General features: G+C 42.2%; 1 protein-coding gene across 1 annotated transcript in view; it reads left to right on the top strand.

Annotated features, from left to right (window-relative positions):
- TTK (TTK protein kinase) overlaps positions 1-24,100 on the top strand; it is a 75,232-nt gene extending 51,132 nt beyond the window's left edge. The window contains exons 14-22 of the mRNA XM_075923778.1: positions 2,390-2,482; positions 9,249-9,406; positions 9,507-9,658; positions 11,608-11,732; positions 12,873-12,953; positions 19,071-19,247; positions 21,155-21,245; positions 21,512-21,609; positions 22,929-24,100. Coding sequence (XP_075779893.1) covers positions 2,390-2,482; positions 9,249-9,406; positions 9,507-9,658; positions 11,608-11,732; positions 12,873-12,953; positions 19,071-19,247; positions 21,155-21,245; positions 21,512-21,609; positions 22,929-23,015 — 1,062 coding nt within the window. The 3' untranslated portion in view covers positions 23,016-24,100. The remainder of the gene's footprint in view (positions 1-2,389; positions 2,483-9,248; positions 9,407-9,506; positions 9,659-11,607; positions 11,733-12,872; positions 12,954-19,070; positions 19,248-21,154; positions 21,246-21,511; positions 21,610-22,928) is intronic.
- Positions 24,101-24,807: the final 707 nt, after the last annotated feature.

Here is a 24,807-nt window from a genome sequence, read left to right as displayed (position 1 = left end):
AATTGCAACACAGAATACAAAGTGTATAGAGCTCACTTTATATTATTTTTATCACATCTGCACTGTAAAAACATTTTCTAATTGATCTTATACAAATACTGTAGTGCAAGCTCTTTATCATGAAAGAATAACTTACAACTATAGAATTAAGTATAAAAAAACCTCAATTCAAAGATAAAACTTTAGAGCATACAAATCCACTCAGTCCTACCTCTTCAGCCAATATCTCATATAAGTTTGTTTACATTTGCAAGAGAAAATGCTGCCCACTCTTCACTTGTCACTTGAAACATTTTTGTAGCCAGCATTGCAAGGTATTTGTGCCATATATGCTAAACATTCATGTGACATTTCATGCTTGGGCCACTATTCCAGAGGACTCACTTCCATGCTGATAATGCTTGTTTTAAAATGTGTTAACTGAGTTTTACAATTTCTCCCAAAGGAGTTTATTATGTCTCCTGCTCCATGTTCTGCCTGCATTCTACCATTATAGTTCATGTCCTAGCAGTCTTGAATGATGATCCAGCATATGTTCATTTTAAGAGCACGTTCATGGCAGATTTGACAAAACACAAAGGGGAAAACCAATTGTGAGGTTTGTAAAGATAGATACAACGCTCAACCCAAGGTCTAAGTGTTTGAAGTGCCTTCCAAAATCCAAGAGGGATGAAGTGTGAAACATGCTTTCAGAAATCTTAGAAAAGCAACACTCCAATGTAGAAACTACAGAACACGAATCTCGTGTGTGTGCACGCGCGCGCACACACACACACACACCCTTCTGCTGGGAGCATCTCTCTTAGATGATGAAAATGAATATTTTCCCTTTGGACCCATTATTAAGCAGGACAGTCATTAGCATGGTCAGATGTCCTGTGGAATGCTGATTGAGGCGTGAAAGGACATATCAATCTTTAGCAAACCTGGTATGTAAATATCTTGTGACAGCAGCTACAACAGTGGCATGTGAAAATCTGTTCTCAATTTCAGGTAACATTGTAAATCAGAAATGGGCATCATTACTTCTTGCAAATGTAAACAAACATGTTTGAGCTAGTGACTGAACTGGAAGTAGGATTAAGTGGATTTGTAGGCTCTAAAACAGGAGTAGGGAACCTTTTTTGGGTCGGGGGGCTGCTGACCCACAGAAAAATCAGTTGAGGGCTGCACACAAGTGAGAAGCAAAAAACCGCAAAACAAACCCTCACTGACATGTCCCCCAACTGAGAAGGAAAGACACTCCCCATGTTCTCATACGGCAGAGCCTTGGAAGGGCCAGGTTAGTAGATTTTGTGTGCTGTAGCCCCATGGATAGGGGGCTGAAGCACTATCGCAGGCTCCCCAATACTGGAGGGGAGTCCTGAGCCTCGAGAGCGGGTTCCAGGCAAGCCATGGGCCATATCCAGCCCCCAGACCTGAGGTTCCCCACCCCAGCTCTACAGTTTTACATTGTTTTGGTTTGAGTGTAGCTATGCAATCTACATTTGTAAGTTGCACTTTCAGGATAAAGAAATTACACTACAGTATTTGTATAAGGTGAATCTCAAAATACTATTTCCTGTTATTTCTACAGTGCAAATATTATAATAAAATAATATAAAGTGAGCATTTTACACTTTCTATTTTATATTGTGACTGAAATATATATGGAAATATAGAAAAATGTCCAAAATATTTGTCAGATGGTAGTCTGTTTAGTGGTGTGATTCCAATTGTGATTAATCATGATTAAAAACATTAATTGTTGTTAATTTTTTTGAGTTAATCATGCGAGTTAACTGAGTAATTGACAGCCCTATTCATAAATGTTACTGTCTAAATATACGTGATCATGCCAAACAGTAGTCTGCCAGTTCCTTTAATTGATAAATTCAGATAACCTTAATTTAGTCAAGAAGATTTCTCAATATCTATATTTGAACCTACCAGTCACTGAAATGTAAACTGATGCCCCAGATGTGTTTTCATAAAACAAGTGCCATGCTATTGCCTCATTAAATGAAATACAACTTTTTTAAAACGAGTACATATTTTAGTATTCAGAAGCAAACTTTAGTTTAGAATGACCCAGTGACATATCTCTAGTTTGGTCAACAAGGTGTATGTATATCTATTAAAAATAATTAACTGTTCTCTAAATCTGTCTACTCAAATACCATCTTAGGGAATGCCAGAAGTAAGATTGCCCATGAAATCCTTTATGCATATATATTATATAACAGAATTAGCTTGTTTCCCCCACCCCCACCCACGCATGCATTACTCCTGTTCAGGGATTGGAATGTGTGTAAGACAGTTAGAATGTTTACAGTATTAATGAGCAGGCTTCTGGGAAGTTTCACAGCATCTGCAAAAATAATTTTCATTTTCATTTTTCTGTATGCAGGTTTCAGCTTCTGTGCCTTCAAATGAATGCCTTACTGTTAAAGGAAAAGTGTACACCGTATTAAAACAAATAGGTAGCGGTGGCTCGAGTAAGGTAAGAGATTTTTTTTTAACCTTCAAGACTAATGGAGCCCATTATTTCTAATATGACTGCTTCTGTTCAAATTTGTAAATCCATGGGTATCAAACAGAAAACTCGTTTGCCAGAGACAAGCTGGATGCTACATTAGGGGTCCCGCATAACACATTCAGATTCTTCAGCATCTTACTTTCTATATCAAGTGAAAGCTTAGTATCTAGCTTAGTTTCTGGCTGCAAGAAACATTACAAATGTGAGCAGATTTTAACCATTATAGTAGCATCAGCCTGAATCTGCAAATAGCTTGCACCAATTAATGGTATGAACATGTGGCCCCTATTAGTCTAATGCCAATATTAGTTTTCAAGCCCAGGGATTATTTGTTAACATTAACATTAGCCATTTTAATCATTGGTCACGTTAGTGGGTGGAACAGGAGTAGTAGGTGAGAGAGAAGCTCTTTGGGTTCAGAACTAGGAGAAGCTACAGGGAAAGAAATGCAGAGGAGATATAGATAGACAGATATAATATGCACCTGAAAGCTATTGCGCTCATTTTTAGGAGTTAAATTTTTGAAGGCTTCTTAGACATACCAATGATAAAAAAATATTTATCTTTCTAAGACATCTGTCTCCTGGAGTTGCTAGTGCCTCTTCCACAAGCTAGCAATAGACACATCAAAAGCTAAGTATGGGACACTTTCAGCCCACTCAATTAGCCTCTTTAGTACCGGCACTACAGTTGACAGGTATTTTTTCTCTCCCTTTTTTTTCTGTTGTATATTCTACTTCTCCACTTTTTCCCCCATTCAAACTCATTTGAAGAAGCAGGTTTTGCCCACGAAAGCTCATGATACTATATATATTTTTGTTAGTCTCTCTAAGGTGCCATAGGATTACTCATTTTTATAGTTGTTAATTTTAATTTAGTTTGAGGGTTGGATGGTAGTGGGGTCTTCCCCTGTTCCACTTGTCCCCTCTCACCCAAGTCACAGAGATTCAAGCTGCACAGCTTCTGTGCTAAGTCCATGCCAACTGGTGATCCCCATAACTTGTGTGTCTGATGCCTGGAGGAGGCTCACCAGTTGAGTAAGCACAGGATCTTGGTCATTCAAGTAGCAGCACAGGAAGGAGTGAGACTTTTTTGTCTCAAGCAGCTCCTTGTGGAGTCAGCGCTACAAGCCCAGCAAGATCTGGCGCTGAGTAGGGATGTAAGGAACTAGTCAAGTCTCTACTCGCATACACACCTCTTGCTGCTTCTGTATCAGAAGCAGCAAGGGGGGTGCGAGCCGCGCACCTTAAAAACTGGTTCCCCCCAGCACTGTCTCTGCGGTGTGAGGGGAAAGGAGTAGAGGAGGCAGAGACACAGCGGTCTGGGACCTGGCGCAAGCCGGGACTACTGAGTCTTGGCTCGAGCCCGGTCCTGGACCTACCCTCACTGCGGCGTCACAGCAGGGCCCCTTATCGACTAATCGTGTACTTGATAAAAATGGTATCTCAGTACACCATTAGTCAGTTACCTGCTTCTTAACATCCATAACACTGAGCGTCTCGGGCTATAGTGTTCCTCTGTTAGTCCTGGGGTCAGCGCATGGGAAGGACTCAGGATGGCATGGCCAGCACTGCTGATTTCTGGCACTAAAAATCTCAGCATGTTGGCACCACTCTCACTCCCTGACCCAGCGCAGCAAACCAGCAGTGCGCACTCCCCTGGCTTCACCTTCACTTGCATCTCCATCTTTTTAGCTCCTGGAGTTGCTCAAGAGGGCTAGCCAGTTGCAGATGTCCCACAGGATTCACACCCTGTGTTGCTGGACTTATCGTCTGTCTCGGTTGGGGTATGTGGCAGCCCCTCCCCTCTGGGCAGCTTTGAGGCTGCCAGAGGCATCAAGATTATGACTCCAAAATCGCCAGGAGCTGTGGATATGCTGCTCTGAGTCCTGACACCGCTTTTGCAGGCGTTGCCAGTCTGTCTTGCAGCATCCGTCCATCCTTTAGATTCTGCTTGAAGTTGCACTTGGCCAATAGATCCTGGATGTGCTCCAGATCTTTCTCATGGTCCCCATATTGTTGGTACCATTCTTCCCAGTACTGGTCATGCTCTTGGCTCCTAGTCCCATCACTAATCTTCTTCATGGTCTTCAAGATCCTGAGGTTGGTGCTACTTTCTGCCTCCACATTGATCCCGGTTCAGCAGCATCTCCTACTGGCACTGATTGCCACTCTGACTCCTACCACCACTGCAGGTCCAGGCAACACTCGTTCCCAGTACCAATCAGGATCCCGACTATGGTTGTGGTCAATGTTACTTCTAATTTTTTCCATCTATGTTTAGAATAAATGTTATGTGCACCAAGGCATGTGCAGATATGCACCACCAATAGATACAGCTGCCCACAGCCCACCAACATGTGTGGGTGCTCTGCCAATCAGATGAATGGCACCTGAATTTCTCATGGGCAGCAACACAAGTGCACATCTTATAGGGGATGCTGGTCCCAACGCCAATCCAGGTCTTGAAGCAGGTAGATCTCTGGCAGTTGATCCCACCTATGGCACCAGCCCCTTCCAGTGATGCCCTTGTGTTTGACCTTTCCCTGGTTATCTCACTCCGTCTCCCATTCTCAACCTTCAGATGTGGGTTCAGGAGCTTCTGAGGCGTCAATACTGCCCAACCCTCACTGGGATACTCCTGTCACTCAGTGGCAGTTTTGGACACCAAGGGCATACCACTAATCCCAGGGTACCCTGCCAAAGGCTAACTCCTCAGCGCCACCTAATCCCGGGGCCCAAAATCCATGGTGATGATGGCATCTTTCCTCAGATGGCAAGGCATGCGTGTTTACTCATATTTGAATGATTCACTCCTCGGGGGGTTGGTTTCACCTCCAGGTGGAGGAGATGCCTGCCTCTCATGTTCAACAAATGGAAATTGACTTTCATACCTATGCAGTGGATCAAATTTGTTGGCATGGTCCTGAGTACCACACAAGCTCATATGTTCTGCCAGAGCACTGCTTCTTGGCTCTTTCCCAGTTTATAGAGTCTCTCGTTTGCTTCTCTATGACCACAGCTGGGCCTTGCCTCAAACTACTAGGTCACATAGAAGCTTGTACATATGCCAGTCTGTTTGCCAGACTCCATCTCCCAGCTGCTGCAGTTGTGGCTGGTGGCAGTGATGTTCTCTCTCAAAGTTCTCCATGAGCTTTGGTAGTGGCTAGATCCAACAGCGGGTCATGCAGGACGCCCCTCCCACCTTCCACAGCCCACACTGCGCCTCATTACTGGTGAGTCTCCTTTGGGCTTAGGAGCACATCTCTACAACTGACCACATAGGCGTTGTGGACAGTGGAGGAATTGTCCCTCCACATCAAGGTCTGGGAACTCAGGGCGATGCATCTCACTTGCTAGGTGTCTTTGCCACACTTTTGGATCCAGAGTGTGACGGTCATGATGCACAACATGACCACTACGTACTATATCCACAGGCAGGGCAGAGCACGGTCATCACCATTATGTTAGGAAGCCCTTCAGTTGTGGCAGCTCTACTTCACACTTGGGTGCAGAACTGACTGGCAGACCACCTCAGACAATGTTTTGTCTCACGAGTGGTCTCTCCAGCTGAACATGGTTCACAACATCTTCCAGAGGTGAGGGTTTACACTGGTAGATCTCTTCACAACCGGAAACAGGAAATGCCCTCAGTTTTGCTCCTTCAGGGGGCTCTGCCTGGATTCCCTGGCAGATGCCTTCCTGACTCAATGGTTTAGAGCCGTGGTCCCCAACACGGTGCCCGCGGGTGCCATGCGCCCGCCAGGTGCTCGGGGCTGGCCGGCCCCGGGCGCGTGGCGCTGGGCGGGGGGGAGCGCCGGCGCTGGGCGGGGGGGGGGGAGCTCTGGCCCGGGCGGGGGGAGCGCCGGCCCTATGCGCGTGGCGCTGGGGGGGGCCGCCCCCGGGGCGCAAGTGTCCCCGCCCCCTGGTGCCCGGCGGGCGAACGGCCACGCCCCCGGCGCTCGACAACCTCAAAAGGTTGGGGACCACTGGTTTAGAGGCTTGGTGTATGCATTTCCCCTGTAATTGCTTGCTCACTAGGTGCTCAAGATCCAAAGGGACAAGGCAAATGTCATTTTAATGGCTCCTGCTTGGGCGCATCAGCACTGGTACCCTATGCTCTTGAAGCTATTCATTTGGCACCCAGTCACACTGTCTCTCCTGCTGGACCTCATCACACAGGATTATTGTCTCCCTCTTCACCTGGACCTTCCTTCCCTCCACCTGATAGAAATGGAGGGTTTGTGGCTGAATGCAATGCTTGGAACATGTCCAGCATGTATTTTTCAGCAGCTGCAAGCTTTCCATCAAACTAACATGTGGCCAAGTGAAAGCAGTTTATACACTGGTGTTCTCACTGCTGCCTTGAGCCCCTGTCTATCTCCATACCAAATGTGCTCAAATACTTTGTGTTTAAGGACCAGGGCCTGACAACCTTATTCCTCATGGTTTACCAAGCTGCCATATCAGCGTTCCACCCTAGGGAAGCTGGACCCTGTCTTTGCAAGCCCCCATTGGGACGCTTTCTCAAGAGGCTGGACATCCCCAACCAGATGCCCGGTTTCAGCATGGTATCTCAACTTGGTTCTTCTCATGGGACTGCCCTTTGAACTCCTGGACACATGCTCTCTCCTGTATTTCTTCTGGAAGATAGCCTTCTTGATGGCCATCAACTCACAGACATGTTTCGGAGCTCTGTGCCTTGACATCGGAACCTCCATACATGGAAGTACTTTCATAAGGATTTGGTTCAGCTCAGACCTCGGCTTTTCTCTTAAAGGTGATTTCCAGTTTCCCATGCAAGCCAGAATATTTTCCTGCCAGTTTCCACCCAAAAAAGTTTGCAGGACCACCAGATGCACTCTCTTGATGTCAGATGGACCCTTGCCTTCTACATTCATCATGCCTAGCCCTTTCGGAAGTTGAGGTAGCTCTTTGTCACCGTGATGGAAAGTTAGAGGGAGCTACTGGTTTCATGTCAGCACATTTCTTCCTGGATCCTGTCCTATATCTGTACATGCTCTGATATAGCCAAAACACATCCTCTGCCTCTGACTGCACACTCAACCCGGGCTCAGATCTCCTTTGCAGCCTTTCTAGCCCAGGCTCCTCTCCAGGAGAGCTGTAGGGCTGTAATGTTGTCATAGGTCCTTATCTTCACCTTGCACTATGCCATTGTGCACCAATCAAGATAGGATGCATCGTTTGCTGTGGAGGTGCTCCAGTCATCAGCTTGTTGACTCCAACCCTTCCTCCTGCTTATGGCTTGTAAATCACATAAGTGGAATTGATATGAGCAAGCACTCGAAGGGAAAAAAAATTACCTTTGTAACTGTTTCTTCTTTGAAATCTATTGCTCATATCTATTCCATACCCACCCTCCTTTCCCTCTGTTGGAATAGCTGTCAAGAAGGAGCTGAGGGGTTGGCGGGGTTAGCAGGGTTAGAGTGCCATGCCAGTGCTGCTTCAGGGGGCTCCACAGCCTACTCAATGGAAAATGGATAGGTTAAAAAGCTTTTTGACAATTGTGCACAGGGCATGCACATGCATCTAAGTGTAATAGATATAAGAAACACATCTCGGGGGGGGGGGGAAATAGTTAAAAAGGCGAGTAACCGTTTTTTCCTCAACTGTTCGTGAAGCTAGAGTCATCCTGCTCTGCTGAGATACAACATGTACTATTAAATAGTTAAATTATTTTTGTGGAAACTTTTCTTTTATCTTCAGAAGTGGACAAGATTTGGCCAGGGATATGAACTCCACAGTGCTGATCTTGAATCTGCTTTCCTTCTGTTTGTTGTGGAGTATCTGCTACAGCTTAAGAAATCAGGATAAACCTGGATGGAATTCAGGGGTTATCCGGCAGTCCTAACAGCCTTTCATACTACTATCAAGGGGCTTTCTTTATTTGCTCACTCCATAGCCACAAGTTCATAGAAGGCCTGAGGAATCTCTTCCCAGATATAAAAGTACCTGCTCCTATCTGGAATTTGAACTTGGGTCTCAAAAGCCTCACAAACCCCCAGCCCACTTGAATCAATGACTGCCTACTCATTGAATTTATGTAGGAAACCCACCTGTCTAGCAACTATTCTCTCAGCCTGCAGGGTCTGAAAGACTGGGGTCTTAATGGTAGACATTGAAATGTTGATAGAAATGGAAATGGTTTTGAAATTGCATAGGCTACAATTTTATTCCAGGGAATGAGAGGTGAAAACTTGGTTAAGTTGAGAGGAATATATGGGGAGAAAGTAACAGAGATGACTATGGTAAAGTGGGAAATGCAGCAGAAAGTCACAACCTGTTACCTCTGAAAGTTAAGCTTCATACAAAATAATTAAACAGTAACTTTAAGTCATAGTTCTCTGTCCAAAGATCACTTGAATACATTTATTGAGAACATAATCTGATGACTTCTTCAGTAATCCCTACCATCTTTTCTTAGGTTGTCCACATTCTAACTTGTAGTTTTAAGGGTGGAAGTGGGTTCAGTTGAGAGCCCAAGAACTCCCTACTTGTAAAATCTGAACTTACTTCCGAATCCCTTTATTTGTTCTAAGTGAAATACCATGAGACTAAATAGAGAAACTTGTAACTCTGTAAACTAAAAATAAATTGTTGTTTTCTTCCCCAAATCTTGCTGTTTGTCCATTTTTAGATGTGGTGAGTTCTGTCCCCACAAAGCGAACAAACATTGGGAATGCATAAATAGTTTCTCTGCTCTTTTGCAGGTGTTTCAAGTATTGAATGAAAAGAGACAGTTGTATGCTATCAAATATGTGAATCTTGAGGAAGCAGATCAACTGACTGTTGAGAGCTATAAGAACGAAATTGCTCATTTAAATAAACTACAGCAACATAGTGATAAGATCATCCGACTTTATGATTAGTGAGTAAACCTTTTTAAATATTTTTTTTCAAAATATTCTTCAAAGCAGTTACTCTACAATTTAATTTGTGTAATGATAACTCCTTATTATTTATTTTAGTGAAATCACTGAGCAGCATATCTACATGGTAATGGAATGTGGAAATATTGATCTCAATAGCTGGCTTAAAAAGAAAAAGACCATTAATCCATGGGAACGAAAGAGCTACTGGAAAAATATGTTGGAAGCTGTTAACACAATCCATGAACACGGTATTGCTAAATATTTCTAGATGATGGTTTAGTATGTGATAAAATTTTCTGACCTATTTTAGTTTGGTGGAGCAGCTGCTCTCTGTGCTGGGGGAAGCTGACACACATTCCAGGATTGTGGCTTTAAGGCAGAGTCCTTGAGGTTTTGTTTATTTTGTGTATTTCAGAGCACCTCTGATTTCCAGAGGGATGTATAACCTCTGGAACATAAGTACCACAGTTATACTTTACTCCACAGTTTTACCGAATTTGATCCATGTCTTGACTAAAATGCTTGCTAAATAGTGTCAATGGTCTGTTCAGTGGTAACCAGGACACAGATACAAAGACTGGAACAGACTTTTCTTTTTGTTATATGGTTTTCATGCCTCCCTTGTTTCCCATGTAACTACCTTCCATTCATTTGCAACATGGAAAAAAAATTATAAGACACTGACTGGATCACATTATTCCTCCCTGTATTTCTTACCAATACTTCATATCAGAGTCAAGCTGCTTGTCCTCTCCTTTTAAGACTTTATATATGATAACTCTACCCTTTCTTCTGGTTTGCTCTGTTTCCCTCTTATATACTGACCCTGCCTCATTAAATCTGATAACTAACATTGCTTCCATTTTCTTTTCTCAATTCTGTGTGTCTGCCTTTCTCCTTGCTGACTCATATGGCCCCCTCTCTGTATCTGTCTGACAAGATAGGGATTATTTATATCAGGGGTGGGAAACCTCAGGCCTGGGGACTGGATGCAACCCCCGGCTTGCATGGATGCGGCCCTTGAGGCTCAGGGCCCCCCTTCATTGGAGAGCCTGTGCTGGCACTCCAGTTCCCCTGGGCTGGAGCACACAAAATCATCTAGGCTGGCCCTCCATAGACTTTAGTGTGTGAGGGGAATGTGAGGAGTGTCTTTTTCCTTCTCAGTCGAGCATCACATCAGTGAGGGTTTTTTGTGTGCAGCCCCTGATTTTTCTGTGGGTCAGTGGCCCCTGACCCAAAAAAGGTTCCCCACCCCTGAATTGTGTTGTTTCTGACCTATTTTATTCATCTCATTTACATCTGTCATTTTTCATGCAACAAAATAAGTGGATATTCAAAGAAAATGGAAGGTAGCAAATTCAAAACTAATATTTATTTCACTTGTGTATAACTAAACTGAATGCTATAAAATGTCATTTGGCCAAGAACTTGGCAAGATTCAAAGGGAAAATGGATGACTACATGAATAACAAGTATATCTAGAATTGACGTTAAGACTATTGAAAGGAAAGTCTCATGCTTCAGGCTTTAAACCAATCTGTCATTAAACATTAAGTTGGGAGAGGCAGATTATCCTACGTCAGCATTTCTGCATTTTCGAAGGCAGGTGGCCAACATGTGGCTTCGGCGCCACATGCAATTTTTTCAGGCGTTAATGTGCAGATCCTTGCATAAGCACCAACCCTGGGGCTGGAGCTACAGGTGCTAGCCTTCCAGTGTGCTAGGGGTGCTTACTGCTCAACCCCTGGCTCTGTCCCAGGTCCTGCCCCCACTCCATCCCTTCTCTCATGGACCCCGCCACTTCCCCAGGGGCTGCCATGCCCTTGTCCCTCCTTCTCCCTTCCCTCACAGAGCCTCCTAAACATTGCAAAACAGCTGATCGTGGCAGGCAGAAGACATGGGGAGAAAGGAGTTGCTGATTGATTGGTGGGGCTGTGGTGGGCAGGAGGCACTACTGGTGATGGGGGAGGGGGAGGTGAGGATGGATTTTCTGATGTTTTACTGTGGCTTTGTGGCAATGTACATTGTTAATTCTGGCTTTTTCTCAGGCTCAGGTTGGCCACCTCTGTTCTAAGGAATCTAATGTTGACTGCTCTGAGAGGACAAAATGAGCTATAAACCATGAGCCTGATAAAATAAGGCAATTCTGTGTTCTTATTTAGTGGCATAATGGAAGTGTTGTTTTCTTACCTTGCAGGCATTGTGCACAGTGATCTGAAACCAGCAAACTTTTTGATAGTTGATGGAATGCTAAAACTAATAGATTTTGGTATTGCGAACCAAATGCAGCCAGATGTGACAAGCATTGTTAAAGATTCACAGGTGAAATACTTTTGGTACGGTTGAACCTCCCATATCCAGGACTCTGTGGTCCAGTAACATCCGTGGTCCGGAAGGAAGGACCACGAATGTTGCTGAACAAGAGGGCCCCAGAAGTGAGGAGCATGAGCCAGCTGGGAATCGCGCAGGTGCTGGGGAGCCCCAGCTGGGCTGGCAGGGACTGGTCCTGTGGCAGGTGGGCAGTCCAGCCCAGGGGAGTCCCAGGTCAGGGAGCCCCTATGGCAGCTAAGAGGAGTCAGTCCCGGCCAGGTACCCCAGTGGAGAGGGGCTGGTGTGGCTGGGGGAATCCTAGCCTGAGGAGCCGCTGCATGAAGTCAGCAACGGGGAGGGAAGCCCAGGCTTCAGGGACACCTACAGCTCAGAAAGGAGCCTTGATCTCCCTTGGTCTGGTAAATTCTGTAGTTCGGGACCACTGTGGTCCCGAGAGTGCCAGACCAGGGAGGTGCAACCTGTAGATGGATTACCACGTTTTACAAAATGTAATTTCTGAATCTGCTACATTAAAAGTGATCTACCAACCTAAAGAAAACAACAAACATTACAATTTTGTGCTACACAATACTTTTAATGTTTCTCGAGGCAAGATATGAGCTAATAAAACAAATGCTACTGATAATCCTAGAGGGAATTTCTGTGTTTATTACATGCATATTTCAAAATAACGGACGGTTTATTCTGAAATCTGTAAACCTAATTCTACAAGGAATAACGCCTATTTTGAAATAGCTATTTCGACTTAAGGCGTGTGTAGACGTTCCACTGCTGCTATTTCAAAATAGTCCCTCGCCATGGCCATTCTAAGTTATTCCTCTTCTGGGGCTCTAAATTGAGATAGCATGTCTACATTAGGGAAGCCTGCCACGGACTAATTTTGAGGCTTCACTGCAGTGTAGACGTGCTATTTCGAAATATTTCATGCAGTGTAGATGTACCCTAAAAGTCCGAGCATGACACAGATACTCACCCAAATACTAAGTCTGGAATGTTGCTTTTCAAGGCTTTTATTAGATTTCAAACCTACCTATTCAACTGTAACTTACTTGTAAAAATTCTTTTTTCCAATAAGTTAAATTCCATTAAATACTTGGTTAATTTAAATATATGTATATTATTTGTTACCAGGTTGGCACAATTAATTACATGCCGCCAGAGGCAATCAAAGATATGTCTTCCTATGGAGAAAATGGGAAATCTAAATCAAAGGTAATATATTCTCTCTCTTATAAGTAGGATATATTTCAGGTATCTTGAAGAAACAAAAACTTAGAATATAAAACTTTCACTGTAACAGAACATGGAGGAAAACTATTTCATCAAGGCATCTGAGTAGAGTACATGCTTGCTTTTTCCTTGGAGGTGAAGATGGGCAGGGCAACAGATGGGAGGGTATGACTGAAGTCCTAAATTATGAAAGAGAGCAAATTGAGAAATTGCGATCTCACTCTGATCAAAAGGAAAAACTAGCAAAACTAAACTGAAGTTAAAAGGAAAGGAGTATAAAATAACAAGTGGGAGACTCTTGTAAAATAAGTTACATTTAATGCTTTTATTAAAAAAAAAAAGCTGACTGTCAGTGTTCTAGTTAGCTACTATAAATGAGAAATCGTGCATTCCCTTAAGAATGGACATGGTGTTTTATGGGAGACATAGCACAGTATAACTTCCACTCTTAGGGTATGTCTAAACTACATGGCTCCGTCCACAGAGCCATGTAGATTTGTTGTTTTGGCAAAGTCAAATGAAGCCACGATTTAAATGATTGTGGCTTCATTTAAATTTACATGGCTGCCGCGCTAAGCCGACAAAGAGCTGATCAGCTGTTTGTCCGCTCAGCGCGCTAGTCTGGACGCTCCCCTGCCGACATCAAAGCCCTTTGTCAGCAGCCCCGGTAAACCTCATCCCACGAGGAATAACAGGGCTGTCGACAAAGGGCTTTGATGTCGGCAGGGGAGCGTCCAGACTAGCGCGCTGAGTGGACAAACAGCTGATCAGCTGTTTGTCGGCTCAGCGCGGCAGCCATGTAAATTTAAATGAAGCCGCGATCATTTAAATTGCAGCTTCATTTGACTTTGCCTATGTGTCTAATCTACATGCCTCTGACGACAGAGGCATGTAGCTAGACACAGCCTTACTGATCAGAGCATAAGGTTATTAGTAAGGATGAAGTAAACTTCTTCAAGCCCAGACAATGATGATAAACTTCTGTTGCAAACTTTCATCTTATTCCTTTATACCACTGTCTATCACTGTAGTATCTGTTGTTGACACTGATTTTACATGAAAGGTGCTCAAACTCCCTTTTGGACTTCATGGAGTTGCTCGCGCTTCTCCCTTTTGAGGATCAAAACTGTCTGAGGTAGACTTTTGTTTTCATATTGTGAGAGTCACTTATGGTGAAAGGCTTTTTCAGAGGGAAGTTTTGCAATATTCCATAATGATGGTCCTCCAGCAAACAATTCCCTAGTTGGATCTCCTTGACCTACAATGGTTTATCCCCAGTTCTCACATGGTTTGTGATCTCTGTTGTCCCAAGGATCACAGCTTTCATAGTGGTTCACAAATCAAAATGTAGTCTTTGATGAAGCTGGGACTTGATCTACTAATTGTTTTGAAAATTAGGACCCAGCCCTCAAGCCAACACCTGTAGGTGATCTTCAGATACAGTGAGTTGCAGTATTTCATTTTGGTGGTGACAGATGCATATATTATTATGGACAAATCATCATCTGGGAGGAAGGGATGAAGTTTCTTAGCAAGCTGGAGGTGAAAGAAGGTATTTTTGGAAACTTTTACTTGGCTACTGAAGTGTAGTGAGAAGTCAGGCTGAATGCCAAGTCTTTGCACAGCAGTGATAAATGAATGAATGGCGGGCTGTATGTGTCTTTTGGAATGTGGAGATGATAAAAGGGGGCAATTCTTCAAAGTGTTCTTTTTCTCTTTAACCAGCATCGCTTTGATCTTATCTCAGTTCAAGTAGAACCAGTTTATCTTAAGAGTTATTTTTTGTAGGAATTCTGACATAGTAGTAGTGTGTGTGGGGGGGGGGGGGCACAGTTGAAAAAGAGAAATAGCTGAATGTCATCAGCATACTGCCCTCTATGTGAGACAATGTCTTACTTCCAAAAAATACAATTTTGCCAACATTATTATCTTTTTCAGGTTGAAACTTTTAATCTCAGGTTACATTTGATTTGGTTGTATTTGATTTTTTTTATAGAAATTGCAATATTTAGTACATAAATTTTAATAACCCTTTGAAATAGTATTAAGTCAATGAATCTCCTCTAGGTCTAAAACATCCTTTTTCTCACTATCTATATATGACATTTTGATATGTTGAGATTCTAATACGGGTATAAAGTAGTGTTAAGGCTTCACCTCTGATCTTAACAATTTTGGCAAAATGGTGAATTGAAGATGTGGAATTTTCTTGTCTACAATATTTATTCACATTTTTAGAATAGCTAGTGTACTTTAGCTGAGCAATAGTCTGTAGGATCTTTGCACAAAGAGATTATTGAAGTGAATATCTTGCAAGACCATCTTAGCCATATACCAAAATATAACTGCATGACTTCATATCAATAAACTGGGGAAATGAAATCTAGATGGTGCATAAATGGCTAGGTAACCATTGTCTGGGAGTAATTACTAATGGTTCACAATCATGTTGGAAGGGCACAAGAAGTGGTGTCTGTTCTGGGACCAGTTCTGTTCAATATCTTCATCAATGATTTAGATGATGGCACAGAGTATAATTATTAAGTTTGCAGATGATATGAAGCTGAGAGGGGTTGCAAGTGATTTGGAGGATAGGGTCAAAATTCAAAATGATGTGGACAAACTAAAGAAATAGTGTGAGGTAAATAGGATGAAGTTTAATAAGGACAAGTGCAAAGTACTGAACTTAGGAAGGAGCAATCAGTTTCACACATATAGAATGGGAAGTGATTATCTAGGAAGGAATACTGCTGAAAGGGATTTAGGGGTCACAGTGGACCACAAGTTAAACATGAGTCAGCAACGTTAACCCTGTTGCAAAAAAAAGCAAACATGATTCTGGGATGCGTTAACAGGAGTGTTGTGAGAGAGACACAAGAAGTAATTTTTCTGCTCCGCTCTGTTCTGTGCTGGTTAAGCTTCAGTTGGAGTATTGCGTCCAGTTCTGGACACTACATTTCAAGAAAGATGTGGAGAAATTGGAGAAGGTCCAGAGAAGAGCAACAAAAATGATTAAAGGTCTAGAAAACATGAGCTATGAGGGAAGAGTGAAATAATTGGTCTTGTTTAGTTTAGAAAGAGAAGTCTGAGAGGAGCTCTTTTCAAGTATCTAAAAAGATGTTACAAGAAGGAGCAAGAAAAATTGTTCTCCTTGGCCTCTGAGGATAGGACAAGAAGCAATGGCCTTAAGTAGCAGCAAGGGAGGTTTAGGTTGGATGTTAGGAAAAACGTCCTATCTGTCAGGGTGGTTAAACACTGGAATAAATTGCCTAGGTGAGTTGTAGACTCCTTCACTGGAGATATTTACGAGCAGGTTAGACAGACACTTGTTAGGGATGATCTAGAGCAGGCCTGGGCAAAATACAGCCTGAGGGCTGCATCCGGCCCGCCAAGCCACCGGATCTGCAACTTTTATTAAACAACCACAAACTCCCCTTCCCTTATAAGAGATCCATGTTGGTGGTTATCAGATCCTCTGCTTATATTGGCTTTTGGCATCAGTTGTGTAATCTCTTCCCATTTTTAATTTTACCATACACTTATGATGGGATTAGTAAAGAAACACTGGGAAAAAAAGAACATTGTTGTCCGGGTTATATCTCAATTGAGGTTAAACTGCATTGCCACCTCTGACTTCTAAGAGACTGATTGGAGGCAATTCTGAATCATGTACCACTAAAAAAGAAAAAGAATTCTGTCTCCAAAACTCTACATCATATCCCAGATACTGCAGTTGGTGATTGTGCAGGAGAGTTTCCTTTGATTATTTTTTTTCACCATAGTCTATATGGGTACGTCTACACTACAGCGCTAGTTTGAACTAACTTAGTTCGAATTAGTTAATTCGAACTAAGCTAATTCGAACTAACGCGTCTAGAACTAAAAACTAGTTCGAATTAGCGTTTTGCTAATTCGAACTAGCAAGTCCACATTGAGTGGACTCTGAACAGGGCTTAAGGATGGCCGGAAGCAGTGCCGGCAGGGCATCAGAGGAGGACGTAGAGCGTGGAGAAGCTGTCTCAGGCTAGCCGAGGTCTGCGCTTAAAGGGTCCCGACCCCCACCCCGGACAGACAGTTCTAAGGGGTGCCCCGCTTGCAAAGACGTTCTGGCTTGGAGTGCCCAGAGTACCCACACTGGGCACATCACACCACTCGGCCATCAGCCCGGCTGCACTTGCCGCAGGCTGCCATCTGGGGAGAGGCGGTAATTGGGGGGCTGCAGGAGAGCTTCCACCCCCAGAAGCCCGCAGAGCCAGCCCAGTCCTCCCCATCGGGGGCTCGTACCCCATTCCTCCCTCACCTCCTTCCACTTACCCTTCCCTAGCCCCCCTTCTTATTGATGTACAAAATAAAGATAACGTTTCTTCCAACATTGACTCTGTCTTTATTGAACAAAACTGGGGGAGACTGGGAAAAGGAGGTGGGAGAGGGGAAGAGAAAGGCTGGGAGAAGGGAGGGCAACTAACATGATCAGGGGTTGGGAACAGGTCCCATATGAAGAAAGGCTACAGAGACTGGGACTGTTCAGCTTAGAAAAGAGGAGACGGAGGGGGGACAGGATAGAGGTCTCTAAAAGCAGGGGTTGGGTGGAGAGGGTGCATTCAGAAAAGTTCTTCCTGAGTTCCCATAAAGAAGGACTAGAGGACACCAAAGGAAAGGAATGGGTAGCAGGCTTGAAACTAGTAAGAGAAAGTTGTTGTTCACGAAGCAAATAGTTAACCTGCGGAACTCCTTGCTGCAGGAGGCTGTGAAGGCTACAACTAGAACAGAGTTGAAAGGGAAGTGAGATCAAGTCATGGAGGTGGGTCCATGGACTGGTATTAGCCAGGGGGTAGGAGTGGTGTCCCTGCCCAAAGTTTGTGGAAGGCTGGAGAGGGATGGCACGAGACAAATGGCTTGGTCACTGTCTTCGGTCCATCCCCTCCAGGGTCCCTAGGGTTGGCCGCTGTCGGCAGACAGGCTACTGGGCTAGATGGACCTTTGGTCTGACCCAGGACGGCCATTGTAAGCTCAGGGCTCAGTGTCGGGGGTCTCAGTGGACCCCCTTGATTTTCATGCACACCTGCTCCTGGGTGGCCAGACTGGCAGCTCTCCTGCCCTAGACGGCCACTTTCCTGTGCCTAGTGCGGAGATCGTGGACGAGATCCACGATGTCCGCACTAGCCCAGGAAGGTGCCCGCCTCTTGCGGTCCACGGCAAGCTCCCAGGAGCCGCCAGCCTGGTCCCAGCAAGAGGGGGTGGGCTGGGGGACATCGGGTGGGTGGCTCTGTGCCGTGCCAGGTGCAGGGTCTGCTAGCTGGGTGCTGGCAGGCTTGCACCTGGCACGGGCACCGTAGCCAGCCCGTGCCCCTTTAAGAGGTCCGGGGCCGGGAGGGGGGCATAGAGTTTCCCTGGTGTTGGCCAGAGTGGCCACCAGGGAAACCTGGGGAGGGCTAGCCTCCCACTAGTTCGAACTAAAGGGCTACACAGCCCTTAGTTCGAACTAGCTAGTTCGAACTAGGCGTTAGTCCTCGTAAAATGAGGTTTACCTAGTTCGAACTAAGCACTCCGCTAGTTCGATTCAAATTCGAACTAGCGGAGCGCTAGTGTAGCACCTATTAAAGTTAGTTCGAACTAACGTCCGTTAGTTCGAACTAACTTTGTAGTGTAGACATACCCTATGAAATGCTAAGAGGAGAGAACTATCACAACCAATATCAAGTTCAACTTAAAAATCAAATATTTTCTTTTAATTTTCACTAACTCTTTAGCTGCTTGTCTTTCCCTAGGGTGACCCAAATTAATCTATTCCTCATAAAAATAATTATTTAGAAAATATTTTTTAGAAATTAGTATTGTAACAGTATACTCCAGGATTTGTATTTATGGGCTAATAATGACATGTCTTGGCAGCTAATGGCACTCCGCCTTTGACTTTTGTGCATAAACTCTAATGTGGATCATAATGCTATCTAACATACACCCTATTGTATCTTATTGCTTAAGTAAAATTATATTACACAAAGTAAATTATGTTTAGTAACTATGAGAAAAGAGACCATTCCATCTTAAATTAAAATGTATATGTATATATTAATCAGTTAATTACTTTGTTTTTAGATAAGTCCCAAAAGTGATGTTTGGTCATTGGGATGCATTTTATATTCTATGACTTATGGGAAGACACCGTTTCAGCACATAACAAATCAAATCACTAAACTTCATGCTATAATTGATCCTAGTTTTGAAATAGAGTTCCCCGATATTGCAGAGAAAGATCTCCAGGATGTGTTAAAGGTAACTTTCTTCATTTTTATTTTTTTTTAAAGTTGGATTCAGATTCAAGTGATGGTTCTTCCTTTATAAGACTATTGTGACTCGACTTCTTTTGAAACACTTTCTAATTTGGTTCCCAAGTGGGCATAATTCTGATTGTGCATGTACTTTTGGGTCTGACTGCCAAAATGAAGATTAATGCTAAAGCTAATTATGTGGGTTCCTCTAGTTTGAGTATAGTTTTTTGTGCAATTTGCAAATGTGATCAGCAGCATGATCTGGTTGATTTAGCTGAGTCACAGTAGAAGTGCAACATATGCTCTGTACGGGGAGGGGGGAAATGCTTTTTGGAAGAGAATCCAGTTCAGTGGCCAAGTGTGCTGTCTTAACAGGGAGTATGGATTCAGGTCCATCCAGACATTCCTCTTGACCTGGCAAAGGCAGTTAACCTTTTTAGAGATTGGTTGAGGGGGCAAGGAAACTTTGATATTTGTGGAACGTGAACTGAGAAACATAATGGAAATACTAATGATTATAATTGTGTTGCGTAATATAAATCTAGATCACAACATTTGTACTACTTGATTCCTTTTTAATAACAGGCATGTTGTATTGGATTTTCAAAATTTATGTTCTAGCATTACAGCAGTTCCCCAATAGTTAACGTTGGCAATGTTTTCTGTTTAATGATTAACTTTTCTGGAGGCTCTAAAATCCACGTGTTTATTTGGATTGTCTTTAACTTTGCTATGCTTCACGAGGGTACGGAATTGATTTTTTTTGTTTTTGTTTTTAAGTTTAGCTGACATTTTTGAAAAACAAGTAGTCCTGACTCTGTAGCAAAGGATAAATGGACACTAATAAGAAATCAGAAATGGTAACACACACAAACCTGTAGAAGAATATTTTAACCTGCCTGGTCACTCAATCATGGATTTAAAAAGTAGCCATTCTTCTACAAAGGAATTTCATTATCCAATTACGGAGAGAGACTGCAGAATTGGAATTCATCTACAAGTTTGACACTGTTACCCTCATCTTGAATAAAGACATTAACTAGTTGATGCATTACAAAAATAATTTCCCCTACCTTTAACATCCACATTTTCACATCAAAAGCTATGAATGGGACACATCAAGCCCATTTAATTAGCCTTATTAACATGGGTCATACTATTGACAGGCACTTCTTTTGCTGTTATATATAACTCTTGGTTTCTGTTATTTCCATTCTAACTCATCTGATGAAATGGGTTTTACCCACAAAAGCTCATGATCCTATGTATTTGTGTTAGTCTGTAAGGCACCACAGGACTACTCATTCTTAAAGTTACAGGCTAACATAGCTGCCCCTTTGAGAATTTAAAAAAAAAATTGGGGGAATGGTTTCTCATTGAACTAAATGTCTTGTTTTGTCTTGGTTTTATGTTTTGATAAAATTGAAGGAAAATTTGAAACAGTCATTTAGAATAGATTTTTTTCCTATACAAATTTGTGAAATATTTTAGTGAATCAGAATCTGCATTCTGAGTGCAAAATTTTTCTCAAAATAATTTTCCCAGTTCTATTCCTAACTAAACTGTCAGAATACTTTGGCCTTTACAACAGGAGATCCTCTTACTCCTGATGCCTGGTTACGAAGGAGTAATATTACAGGAGTATTTCAGTTTCTGGGAAGAGGGGATTTCTAGGCATCTTAGTTTAAAGATATGAAGACCTATACATGTGTTATAGCTTCCTTCCTGTTCAACAAATACAGCCAATATATTATCTTGCCAAAACAAATTTTTATAAATTATAGATTTATACATGGAAATCAGCATAACTGTAATGATTTATGAAACAGAGCATGTATATTTAACTGCAGAAAACCTAGCTTCGAATATTTACCCACAGCACTAATTTTTTCAGTCTTTTTATTTTTGTAGCACTGCTTAATAAGGAACCCTAAACAAAGAATATCAATTTCTGAATTGTTGACTCATCCATATGTGCACATTCAAACCCATTCACAGACAGGTAATGTTTATATTAAAATTATATGATAATAAATTAGCAAACATTCTAGATTTTTCTAAATTTATTTCTAAAAAGAGAAATGTCTTTTTTGTTTTAATTCTCCAATTTGAGTTATGTATAAGTGTTTCTGGTATACTTGTGTATATAATGGCAAAGGCTGCAGTATCTTAATTCTGTAACTTTTGTATAGTCAAAATAAGACTATGCATTTTGAAAATAACACTTAAAATGCAGGTTTCAACATATCTATTTTTGAATAACTGTAGGTGGTCTGAATACAAAAGGAACAACTGAAGAAATGAAGCGCATCCTTGGCCAACTTATTGGTCTGAACTCTCCTAACTCTATCTCTAGAGCTGCTAGAGTGAGTAGTTTTTGTATCAATCTAATGTTCACATTTCATTAAAATATAATCAGCTAAGTTAAAATAAGTGTGTATCACAAAGCTAATATGAATACATATTTCAAATCCTTATCCCCTCATACAGAAGAACTGTGCAATACTGTCATGGAACTTGCAGATTAGTAAATCACCATTTCTTATGATCCTCTGGAATGGATTGGGAGTTAGGGTGGTGATGGTTACAAGATTTTTTTTTCTCATCTCCTTGCCCTGTCCAGTAAACGTTTTTCCCTAGTTTTGCTGTGCCAACTACCGTTTTCCTTTCTCTCTCTGTCCCCTGTGATGCAGCCCAGTCATGTTACTTGTGGTCAGAGCAAAAAAACAAGTTGCTGTGAAGTGGGCTAGCACTGCAGCACTTTCCTGCAATCAGTATGTATGAATGAGCAAATTTTCATGTGTCCATCAGGCAGCCGATCCAGATGCAGAATTTTCTCTCTGCTGTTTTTCCTCCTCCATGGTGTTCAGGCATGCTTCCCCAGTTACGCCTTTTCCTCTCTGGAAGCAGCTAGAACTCTTGCCAAGGCATCCCTTTTCTTCCAGGCTTCAGAAGAGCTCCAGATGACATTCTAGAAAAAGATGGAGCAGCTTAAGAGCAGTTTAAAATGTGCTTCCTTTTCCTCTCCCTGCCATCTTAAAGTCCATTCTGCCAACTTTTCCTACTCCACAATCACTCTGAGGTTTGGAGTGCCTTTGAACTTGGCAACTGTACTCTGCTTTATTAGCACTCCACCCCAGTGAAATGACTCACTGCTCCCAGCTCCCCACAGACATGCAAAAGGTTTTCCAGGAGGGCTTAGAACCAGTCTGGGACCTACAAGAAAATGGGAGAGCTAGGGGACACTGTCTTAGTGGGGGAGCCTCTTTCTCTCCCAGTAGGGAATCACTTCAGTCTGGAGCCCTGGCCTTCCTGCTCTTGTCTTTTCCATAGAGAATTTTCTCATCTCACTCTCTTAAAAAAAATTACCCAAGAGATCTTCTATTTCCCAGTATGACCTCTCTCTGTCTTCCTTTGTTTTTGGGAACTTTTTCCAGTATCTTTAGGCCACCGGGGATCTAATCCTTCTTTTTATACCACCCCAATTCTAGTACTGTTTTAATCCTGTCTTCCTATTAATTTCTCCATTTGCATATATTTATAATTTTAGTGCTTGGTTTAGATTGTACTCATTATTGTCTATTGAAATAATTTTGTACACTATAACCTCCTTTATTACAAACATCATTTGAATAAGTAATTCTTAGAATGATTGTTTCTATCCCTTTATCTTTTTAAATTTCAGACTTTATACGAGCAATGCAACAGTGGTGAAAGTCTTGATGTATCTGCGTTTACAAAACCTGGCAGTCAAACACGGATAAAGAAATGACATGCAATAATGCATTCTTTACTAGAAATGTGTAAAATAAATTTCATAAAAATACATATTGAGCTGCTCTTTGCGGGGGAAAGGCACTGACAGCATAAACATCCTATTTTTAAAGTAATGTTATTATCTCTGTTGCTAATAATGCCATAGACTATTGATACAGAATTATTTAAAACTCTAATACACTCTTTGCCATTTACTGTTTGTTTAACCAGAATGATATGCAAATGGTAAATAGTAAAAATGAGCTAGTCCATCAAGCTTTATGGTTCTGATAGTGGCACAAGATTATAGTTTTTATTAAAAATATTTGTATAGCTATGTCTAAATTTTAAAAAAAAACAACCTTTTGATGAAACTTTAAAAAGAAGGGGGAGGATTTTTAGATTTCTATAAAAACCAAATTGTGGATCTGAAGCAAGGACTTTGTCAGGTACAAGTACACTTAGAAGGTATATTCTACAGTTTTGTTTTTTGTTAAACATAGTCAATATCAGTGACTTTCTTTATATCAGTGGATTGTCTTAGACTTTCAGAAAACAAGTGCTTCTGTAATATAAAATTGCTAAAACACAGCATTGTTGGTTGATGCAAGTAAATCTTAACATCCTGGCTTGAGATGTTTAGTTGTAATTGGATGATAAATGGCACACTGGAGGTATTGGTAAAACTCAGAAGAACATGTAAATAAAGTGGCACTGTATACAATTGATTCCTTGTAAACTCAATTTTCTAGATGATGCTTTTTTCCTAAGAGAAAAATATTCTTAGAAAAATACTTAACTAGTTTTTTTGGTCAGAAAATACCTAACATTTAATACTAGTTTTAAAGAAACCTCTTCAGTTAAAGCACTGTTCTGAACTTTGTGTAAGAGGCTTTAAAAAGGTGGTAGACCTCATACAATGAGCTGAAATAAAAAGTCCAAAGAGGAAGCTTGTGCCATGATATTTTATACTTTTTTGCTGTTACACTGTTTTGAATATGTACTGTTGTAAACAGTAGCTTAGAAACATTTTTCAATTTTAAATACTTAATGAATTTTAAGTGTGCTTAAATAAATTAGTAAGAGTAATCAGATCAGTAATTTACTTTTTTCTTTAAAGGTAAATATTTTAAGGTTTTGCCATCCTTAAAATTGTGCTGTTAAAAGCTAGCTGACAAGCTAGATGTTTCTTAACTTCTTGCACAAGCATTTTTGATAACACAATATATGCATCATGGAGATATATATAGATGGATCGTGTTTTCTTTTAGCGTCCTTTCCTCTAAAGCAACATTTCCCAAAGTGTGGTCCGTGGCCCAGTACCGGTCCTTAGAAAACTTATCGTGCATGATCCTATTAATTTGTGTGATGGGTTAACAGCACCCCACACTGCCAATCACAGCGGCGCAGCCCTCTTGGCATGCTCCTGGGCGGTGGGGCTAGATCTGTGGGTGCTAGGACCCAGAGAGAAGGCTTGGAGCCGTGTGCGCCGACGCAAAACGCCTGGCACCGGATGCAGCCAGAGAGCCGGTGCCGGCCGATAAAGCGGCTGGGATTGGAGCTGCGGGGGGGCGGGAGACAATCTGCTGGACAGATAGAACCAGCAACACAATTTGTTTGTATATTCATCATTTGGTTAATGAACATGCAAATATTCGAATAAATGTTACCAGTCCTCCAAAACCTTGTGAATGGGTTTACTGGTCCCCTGTATCAAAAAGATTGGGAACCATTGCTCTAAAGGTAGCACCTTCCCTCTTGGGTCAGCTTTCCCAGTATACAAATGGCTGGAAGTCCAATAGGGTTTA

Source organism: Pelodiscus sinensis, chromosome 3, assembly GCF_049634645.1.
Source record: "Pelodiscus sinensis isolate JC-2024 chromosome 3, ASM4963464v1, whole genome shotgun sequence".
NCBI classification, from domain to species: Eukaryota; Metazoa; Chordata; order Testudines; family Trionychidae; genus Pelodiscus; species Pelodiscus sinensis.
Note: the sequence above shows the minus strand (reverse complement) of the source record. Positions and strands in the feature narration are given on the sequence as shown.